Source organism: Haliotis rufescens, unplaced genomic scaffold (genome assembly GCF_023055435.1).
Source record: "Haliotis rufescens isolate VD_foot unplaced genomic scaffold, xgHalRufe1.0.p SCAF_19, whole genome shotgun sequence".
In the NCBI taxonomy this organism is placed as follows: Eukaryota; Metazoa; Mollusca; class Gastropoda; order Lepetellida; family Haliotidae; genus Haliotis; species Haliotis rufescens.
This window is the reverse complement of record NW_025963879.1, coordinates 228,605-238,957: the sequence shown is the minus strand read 5'-3', so window position 1 is coordinate 238,957 and position 10,353 is coordinate 228,605. Positions and strand designations below refer to the sequence as shown.

Sequence of the window (10,353 nt, the reverse complement as noted above, 5' to 3'; positions counted from 1 at the left end):
TCAAATATCTTCAATGTTACCGTTCAATGTGTGTGTTCACGCACACGGTGTTCTCACACGAAATTGTTAATTGTGTTGTTGGAGGTGTTATCTCAGGAAATGCATTAAACATATTATTATGCTTCAGGCATTTGAATAAGATAAATTGTCTGGCACAAAAAATACATTGTTGCAAGATGTTTCGAAAAAATACTTCCACGTTGAAGTTCACGAATCGCCCTGCCCTAGTTTGAATGTGAAGGATTTATCCCCGAAGCTCTTAAATGTGCAAGAACATCTCTGGGTATATTTTCACACACTTAATGTGACACATTAACTGTCTGTTCTCTTTACGAAATGACATTTCAGAGGAGTATATATTTTTTTTTAAAATAGAAAATCCATATTCGCCATTGATATATTCTTATAATTCCATATCCGATTTGAACGTATATGACTAATTGAGACAAGACGTGTGTACAGAGATTTCCCTTGAGGCCAAATCACTTGTCAGCACGCGGTTTAATCGACAGAGATCCAGTTTAATGTGTCTTCGTACTAATAAACCGCCCCTGGCAGTCTTGCATACTCTTCCTTTCTGACATTTTTAACAGGTAGTGTAAAACCAGTCACGTCTTAATATTATTATTGAGATATCGCTCAATGTAGGCTGTGGCAGCAAAACTTCCATTATATGTGATGTAAGATTTGTTCCCGCGCTTTTAGCATTATTTCAGACATATCATGGCGGGGGAAACAAAGCCTAAGGCTCAGGGATGCTCCTACTCTAAATTTGCTATGAGAACAAGAACGAGTTTAATTTTATGTGACTTCAATTTTTCAGATATTAAGGTTGTTACTGTAGTTGTATATGATAACGATGTTAATGACTCATAAGGTGTTTATGTAGTTGTTTTTGTTTTATGTGGTTTGTTGTTTAACGCCGCACTCAGCAATATTCACTGAGATGAATTGTCTCAACTTCCAGCTCAGATGCTGGCTCAGATGGTGGTTCAGATGAACCTTGTGTAAAATTCTGTCGGAGAGGCTGATGATTTGTTTTGTTTGTTGTTTAATGCCGCAATATTCCAGGTATATGACATCGGTCAGTAAATACTCGAGTTTGGACCAGACAATCCAGAGATTGACGTCATGAGCATCGATCCACGCAATTGAGATACGATGCACATGCATCAACCAAGCGGGCAAGCCTGACCACCCGATCCCGTTAGTCGCCTCTTACGACAAGCATAGTCGCCTTTTACAGCAAGCATGGGTTGCTTAAAACCTATTCTACCCCGGATCTTCACGGGTCTGTTCAAGTAATTAGTGTTTAGAGGAGTTGATTACACAATCTCAGTTTTCAGTCTGACAATACTCGTAAAATATAATAAAGGTTGTCCTCAACACAACTGATGCAACATATTGTTGATGTGAATGTCGTCATCATCAATGACTAAGACAAACTGATTAGGTTTTTTCAGATAGGTGTTCCGATTGACCTTGGATACTCGTTGCATGTTTATTTCATGTTCATGTAGTCATTATAATAAAATATCAAATAGAGAGGCACATTCGTGGAATTAATAATCGTGTACATGTATATGCTCAAACAGTTTTTGTCTTCACATTCTCATTTCGGGTACAGTAAACTACGGTTATAACGAACTCAAAGGGGCCACTTATTTTAGTTCGTTATAACCGTAGTTCGTTATAAGCATACGTACAGGATATACACAGCAAATGTCCGGGACCAAAAAACAGTACGTTATATCCGTCAGTTCGTTATAAGCGTGTTCGTTATAAACATAGATTACTGTAAAGGAAAATTATAACGGCCACAAGCGCGAGCCTTCACTTCTGCCCCCTAAGTTTGTACAAACATTCTGGTTTTACTAGATGGGTCCCGTAAAACAAAACCTGGTTTATCAGGGTTGTTTTATGTACTCTAACTAAGGGGAATAACTGATGCAACATATAATAATATAATGAAAGCTTGCTTATCCATTGTTTTTCGTCTCTCTGATGACCAGGATTCAATGATTGTGGTCCCCATGGTGACAACAGCTTTCGTCCCGCACGGAGACTAACATCAACACATGGAGGTCAGGACATTATGTCACCTTCAAGTCAATGTGCTGGAAGGTATATCCTTGCAATGGACTAACTTACCTCAGTCTGACCTGAAACAAAATTGGAGCGCCATTTTTTTCCCATTTAGCTGTTAACATGTATAGATATGTTTGTCCTGTGATGTAGGATGATCAAATCACTATAATGGAAATGTCCTCCTAATGTCTACCATAAAATATTTGGGCGTAAAAAGTCAAATCGCAGTGAAAATGATATGAATGGGTCACTGGAAATCAGCGGTGACACCAGGTGTTCGCGAAAAGTGTACGCATTGGTTGCCGCTCATTCAAAAGAGTAAGTGTCTGTTAGATGCCTGACGCCACACAGAAGTACGCCTGTCATACGATGGCGCCCCGCAACAATCGCGTCTTGACCAGACAATCAAGTGACGAACAAGACAATCCATTGACACTATAGCGCATTTACTGATATTGGTGAAACTAAAAACGATATGATAGTTTTGAATTACGTCTGCGGCCTACAAGTGCAGGAGAACTTCTACTTATAAGTAAAGAAAAACATAAAGGGTTATTATGTTTTGCCACACAGTGGGAGACCGTTTTAATATCTCGACACAAACACGTCTTTTGTTGTTCACTCAGCAAAACTGATAAATGCTGATGATGAAACTCGGGCATTTCAGTCAGCCAGTTTGAAAGGCCGACCCATTTCATGTAAAATTTCTAAAAACGTCAACGTCAGAAAAAAATCAGCCTCGATTATCTGCTAAAACAGATTTCAGGCAAAGCAACAGTAAGAGGCAAAGAGACATTATAACAATGGAAAACTGGAAATCAATGTGAAGTATTGGTATTTCACATCAATAAACTGGACTTTTGGTACAATATTATGGATTCCTTCACGCTTAAATAAATCAGATCGTTTTTAACATCGTTTTCACAAATCCCTGACAACATGTAGAAAAGGTAAGCTTTATGTTAAAGAAAATGTCGTTTGGTATAGAGGTACATTATTGTACATGTTGCAATCATATATAAGTGCACAACGACGACGGCAGTTATCTGCATTTCTCACTAAGTCTCTTGATTACATTGGAAAACATAAAACAAATAACAGTATGCAGATTGTCATAAAGTTTATGATTACACAATATTTCGTAAAAGTCTGTCAGCGGTAGTGACATCATACGGAAATAAACATTGTTGTACATATTTGGTCATTTCTTTGAGGTGAAAACTTTTAACTCGACATCCGGCGGGTACTTTGATTTTATCTAGTTTGCATTATCAACATCGCCTTGATAAACAACAGATATATTGCGTAAACCTTTTAGTGTATGGTCACATTATTTGTGAGTAGTAAGCAGTACGTCGGGTGACGTCAATCATGACCGTTGTGTTATGTATTAATGCGCCACTGCGGTCATGAGAATCAGATAAAATCCATCGTTTCGATGCTAAAAAAGTGCGATTTTAGGATGTATAAGAAACAGATTTACTGCACTCGTGCCTGTCAGATGCCATTTATCAACAAGAGCAGTACCGCGGCATTGTTTGTCAGAACAAAAAAAAACAACATTTCCAGTGAAAGCAAAAACATCTCATTGTTCCATGGTAACTGTATCATCCAACGATGTACCGTTCCGTGATAAGGATTGTCACTAGGTAACCTTTGAAGCTGTGCAGAAAGTCCAATATTGGTATACATCACTTGACAACTCTTTGATGAACATTTACAAGTGGGAAGGACCTGACTACATGACACTTTTGTATGGAGAGCAACTTTTTTTATTCTTCATCACGACGTTTCCGAGCAACTACTTACTCATCCATCATACTGGAAACGTCGAGATAAAGAAAAAAAGATGTTGCTATCCATACAAAAGTGTCATGTGTTCATCACAAGTATGTTTATATCGATTGTGTGTCTAACGTATTGATGCGTTTCTAACAGACGTCACCGATGTATGTTGACGTGTCGACTTCATTGCAGACAGAACATGGAACCACCGAGGACGAGTGTTTTACTTTTAATAACCTATCTAGGAATTCTGGCAAATGGTGAGTAAAAGTTACATAGCTTACCCTTTGAATTACATGTTTTACTAATTTCGGCAAATGTGAATACAGGTGGGAATAATCCGTTATAAAAGATCTGGAAACTTTTTCAAATATTGGAATGACAGCAAGCTGGCCAGTCTTTCCTGCTTTCACTCCAAGTTTACGAGACCCGTGAAAATCCGGGGTAGAATAGGTCTTCAACAACCCGTGCTTGCCGAAGAAGGCGACTATGCTTGTAATAAAAGGCGATTAACGGGATCGACTCCCTGACTTAATTAATGTCATCGATCCCAATTACGTGGATCGATGTTCATGATGCCAATCACTGGATTGTCTGGTCCTCACTCTATTGTTTACAGACCGCAGCCATAAAGCTGGAATATTGCTGAGTGCGGCGTAAAACAACAAACCAACCAACCAACGAAGTTTACGAACTATGGCATAGTAAAATGCAGAAGTATTGATAAAAAGAAGAGTAAAAAGGCTGAAGTTTCAAACTTCACGAGAGCTATGAGGAAGGTGACCCAAGATATTTTCACCATTAATTATGACGTCTTATCTCTTCAGATAATTAGACTATAAATTGTTTCGGACTAGCGCATTGAACGTGAATCACCAGCGTTTTTCGTTTTCTTGGTTCATAATTTGCAAATCTTTTGAAAAAACATTACTTGCTCTTGTGTTTTTCACATTTGTCCGAAACTCACGTTCAGTTAAGAGTATTTTATTTCCTTTAATGATGCAGCTTCCGCCAAACATGAACAGATTGTAACGTAATACTACCATATCTGACGAATTTCTATTAAGTCGCATTACGAAATCGAGGATGCTATTGAAGGCTCATAGAAGCGGGGGATGTTTGCATCTTTAATACTCTCTACCAGTTTGAGATGTTTCCATTTTGATATTGTTATATAACAAAGATGGTGATAGCTGAGTGTTAAAATTGATAGTGACATTATATAAAACCGAGGTTAATTCGGACCCCAATAATAATAAGCATGCGTCTTTTGAATCATTATCAAATAGCGACTATACCAGGTATTCGCGAAAAGGTAAGCGTAACCTGCCCCACCGGGGGTACCCGTCGCGCTTACCACGTCGAATCCCCGGGTTTAACGTCATACATAGATACAATGTGTGAAGCCCATTTCTTCGTGTTCCCCATCGTGATATTGCTGGAATATTGCTAAAAGCGGCGTAAAACCATACTCACTCACTCAGTCGCAATAAAACCTTTTGAAAGCTTTACTGATGCCTTGAACGATGTAACCTGAATCATACAACTTCTGAACAAGAGTCGTATGACGCTCTGTGAAATCCTGGTAGAAAGAACATGCTCCATTGTACCGCAAAAGTTGTTGAATGGAGACACCAAAGGCTGGAGCTGCGGGAATATTGCTCTTCATGAAGGGAAAGTTGTCTCTTGGAAAGTTGAAGTCATCCCTCGTGTCACATGGTATTGTGGAGAGTTTTTTGTCACTTTGAATCTTTTTGCACAGGTCGTAATGTGTAACAAACGAGGCAGTATCGCTGGTCTCGTTTGTTTCTAGTTCAGGTGGGTAATTTAGTGGAAGGGAATTTGTAATTTGGCCGTTATCGAACAATATCAGATCATCGATATAACTGAAGCTTAAATTAAATTTCATGGACAAATTCCCCTGTTTTCACTTTGCCAATCCGAGCAGAAATTCCAACTCTGATGCAAAAAGACACAGATCAACAAGAAGGGGGCACAAATGGTACTCATGGGGCTACCTACTTCTTGTCTAAATGTCTTGTGAACATCTGTTTACAAATGTATTTAACTCATGTGATTGAATGGTTTACATTTGGCAGCATTTTAGTGTGCAAATTATATGAAATTTGTTCTGAAAGGTTGTAACACGCTGGGCATGTGATACTAACATTATGTTTCTTTCAACTGTACCATGGACGAAGTAAACTTGATAGATTGAATACGTCTCTTCAAACAAGATGTTAGTTGGATAAAAAATGAAATGGTACTTTATAAGAGGTGTTGAGTGTATCAATATTTAATACTTTCATTGTATCCATCGAATCTACAGGTCGCCTCTCATTGTTTGTTTGTTTGTTGTTTAACGCCGCACTCAGCAATATTCCAGCTGTATGACGGCGGTCTGTAAATAATCGAGTCTGGATCTGAAAATCCAGTGACAGACATCATGAGCATCGATGCACGTAATTCGGATACGATGACATGCATCAACGAAGTCAGCGAGCCTGACCACCCGATCCCGTTAGTTGCCTCTTACGACTAGCATAGTCGCCTTTTACGGCAAACCAGCCAACCAACCAAAACGTCCACATCTACGACCTGTGTCGCTATCTCCAAGATGCGATAAATATTATTGAAATACTGAAAACCTAACTCACCTTTATTTAAATTCACAGTTGATGGCTTCAGAAACGTCGCTTTAGGCAAGCCAGCGTCGATGAACGCATATCGAAATAGAAACCCACCATCGGCGGCAGTGGATGGGAACTACACAACCTTCATCCATCCACCCGGTAGTCGAGTGGACCCCATCAGTTGGTGGGAGGTGGACCTCCTCGACACCTACTACATCGTCAGCGTCAGTATCACAAACCGAGAGTGCTGTGGTGAGTAGCTTTGGTAACGTATATGTACAGCGTACTGACATTTTAGAAGGGCATAACTCAAAACTACTATCCTTTCCTTGACGATTTTAAAGTGCAATGGAGTTGGCAGAAGATTGATTCCTTACGATTTCTAAATTAAAATTGAATCAAATATCAAAATTCGTGTTCCCCCTAGCAGTTTGTTGTGTTTGAGAAACCCTGGAGTAAAAGGTTTGAAAGGGAAAGCTTATTTGAGGTGTGACTTTCTATTGACCTTAATATGTATTTATAAACCTATTCATTGGGATCGCTATTAAGTAAGAGACTTCTTTCTATAGGCATTAAAACCTATTGTGAGGTTTCACTTTCCAGTCGGGTTAATTCTCATAAACAGGGACGTTGTAATGTCCCTGGCGTGTTTTCTCCAATACTTAAACATACCGGCCATTATCGGTTGTGCACAGAAAATTAATAAAGCGATAAAGGAAATCTCACCAAAATCTTCATTGAAATTCGGTTATCTAAAAACTTTAATACCACTACTTTTCGCGCTTGCATATATATAGGATTTATAACGAATTAATTGCAAGGAGTCTGAACATCGAGTAAAGTAAAATAATAAACCATTGATTTAAATTCATCACAGATAATCGTCTAAGGAACTTTACAATTGACTTAATGTCTGACGCCCTGTCCGCAAGCCCGACCACCCGACTGTGCCACTTCTACCCAGGTACAATTAGAAAGTCTGTCACTGAGATCATTGCATGTGATGACGTGCTGACCGCACGGAAGGTCAGGGTCTCCATGGAGGACCGTCCTCTGGACTTTAGTGAGGTTTCCATCAAGGGCCTACATGCGTGTGGAGGTGAGATCGTTTATCTACTTTATACATTACCAAGTTAAGTTATAATCATAATATTCTCAGCTCGAGGTTATGTTCTAAAAAGAAAAATACAAAATAAGACAATAGTGTCCTTTACTTCTATCATCTCCGCATTTGGGGGCTGTGAGGTAGCCAAGTGGTTCAAGTGTTCGCTCTTCAAGCCGAAGTAAGGTGAGGTGAATAGGGTTTAGCGTCGCATTCAAGATTATTGCACTTACTTATCGACGTGTGTGCCTGAGCGATAGCCAAGTGAGATACCATGCCGCAGTTTAACATGGACACCCCACTGAGACACATTGCGGTGAACCGATCAGTCCTTATTTTATCTCCTTAATGCCGAACGCTAGCCAAGGTAACAACAAGTACTCATACCAACGTCGACCAATGAGGCGACCAATGGGTCGAACCACGTACCTTCCGCTCCCCGTATAGATGCTCTATCCACTAGAAGACGTTAGCGGCTCGTCATGCAGAAGGCATGGGGTACGTGGAACCCCCTCGTGGGGAATATGTTACGGCCAGTGTTGGTGCACTCCGCGTTGATGGAACCTACTGAAAGTGGCTTGCAAACGAAACTATTGGTAAAGGATAGGCACGGGTGACACTGTTGCCCAAGGCATAGAAATTGAGACTTGTTGTACCAGGATCCGCTGATATGTTCGAATCCCAACTTCACCCAGATTATGATCCTTGGCTTCTCAATACCAGGTCTGCATGTCATGGTGGGTTTAACCAAAGTGGTAAACATTTATGCATTAAACCATTACCTCGGGCTTTCCTCTCACGCCAAACTGAAATACTCACTCTCTTCCAGGTTTGCAGTTTACATTGAATGCTGGCATCCGAAGACTGGACACTGCCTTGCGTCAGCTAAACGTGGATTCTACGGCGACGTGTGCAGTACGCTGTCGAACGGAAATAGATTGCGACGCATTCCAAACACTGACGTCAGCCCTCGGTGTGACGTGTCAACTTCTCGTTGGCCAAAATGGGAATACCGTCACTGATAACACTTGGAAATACTATAGTTTTATTGTATGACCATCTTTCCGTTGCAAATGACGCATGTTATTTAATTTCTTTAATAATATGAAACAGACGATTGTCTACCAAAACCCCAACGTCCCATAACCCCTAAACCCCAATACAGCTAATTAACCTATGGGAGTCGGTAAACAGTGGAGAAGGAATACGCCGAGGTGAACAATCATATTATCTATTGGATGTGATCAAAGATACTTATGTACTCCAAGGCGAAATGAAGAGATACCATCAAAATCAGGACATATTATGTCCCCTGCCTTCACACCCAAACCGCAATACTGGACAATGTACACAGCTTCAGTGCCTGTTACCCTCCATGAGACCACGTGGTTCACATTTTTGCAGATGGTCAGGACAGAGGCTTTGTGAGTTGGGTTTGCTCTTTTTAAACTTTGTAAGGAGAAGAAAGAATGGTAGTTATAGGATATATTTACCAAGTGAATGACACATGTGAAATATTTATAATGTCTATTAACAGTACAATCATATTATTTATATGTTCTATTCTGCATTAAGTGTACTGAATGTTAAATTGAATGTTTTCATATAATTGGCATATGTATTTATTTTTGTACATTGAATTCGTTTGATATTTTCATTTCATACAGAAACAGTAACACTATACCCAGTCTATTCTTGATAACAGCACAATACGAAATGACAGTACGTGACGGAAAGGTGTTAAATATTTTGCTTGTAATTAAGCACGGTAAAAGATTAATATGTACATCGTTTGCAAACGCTTAAATATTATCAAAATAAAGTTGAGTACACACACAAAAGATTTGTAGACTTAAGATATGAAGTGCAGTTACGCAAACAAAATGTTCACATATCAACAAAATATCACTCTTTATGTGACAATCACAATTCATTGCGCTGAGGAATAAAGTAATTAAAGCTAATTAATCCATGAGAGTAGGGTAAAGTGGTGAAGAAATAAAAAGTTTCTGAGATTTAGTCAAAGAAATGGCAAACATTATCATGGCTGGTTTGACAAGTGTCGAGCTTTTAATGCCACTTCGTTAAATCAAAATTGTTCTTTGTTGTCGAATGTGCTTGTCATATATTGTAAAATATTTTGTCATAAACGTACCTCGATAAATTATTATCTCCTTACAACTTGGTTCACTGTTTCGGTTAATCCATTTAATTAAAAAGGTAACAGACAGGTGATTAGCTGTGAATTCAACTGTGAACCTGTTACAAGCTGTAGGGGTTATGGGATGTAGGGGTTTAGTGACGATACCGAACAGATGAAAAGGATGATGGAGGTCCATCTGATGACGTTATTTGAAAGCGTGCTCGGATTTCTGAGTGTGTTGATGATAAGATGACTGAGATTGATTTGGATCCCATTTCTGATTCTGACACACAATCGATATAAACATACTTGTGATGAATACATGACACTTTTTTATGGATAGCAACATCTTTTATTCTTTATTACCGGTAGAAAAGGTCTTCAGCAACCCATGCTTGCCGTAAAAGGTGACTATGCTTGTCATAAAAGGCGACTAATGGGATCGGGTGGTCAGGCTCGTTGACTTGGTTGATACATGTCATCGATCCCAATTGCGTGGATCGATGTTCATGGTATCAATCACTGGATTGTCTGGTCCAGACTCGATTATTTACAGACCGCCGTCATATAGCTGTAATATTGCTGAGTGTGGCGTTAAACAA

At 39.4% G+C, this 10,353-nt stretch overlaps 1 protein-coding gene across 1 annotated transcript; it reads left to right on the top strand.

Annotated features, from left to right (window-relative positions):
* Positions 1-4,055: 4,055 nt before the first annotated feature.
* On the top strand, positions 4,056-10,113 carry LOC124142617 (fucolectin-4-like). The gene is made up of 4 exons (XM_046511190.2): positions 4,056-4,133; positions 6,549-6,758; positions 7,384-7,605; positions 8,438-10,113. The coding sequence occupies exons 1-4, from the start codon at positions 4,073-4,075 to the stop codon at positions 8,662-8,664; spliced, it is 720 nt and encodes a 239-aa protein (XP_046367146.2). The 5' UTR covers positions 4,056-4,072; the 3' UTR covers positions 8,665-10,113.
* Positions 10,114-10,353: the final 240 nt, after the last annotated feature.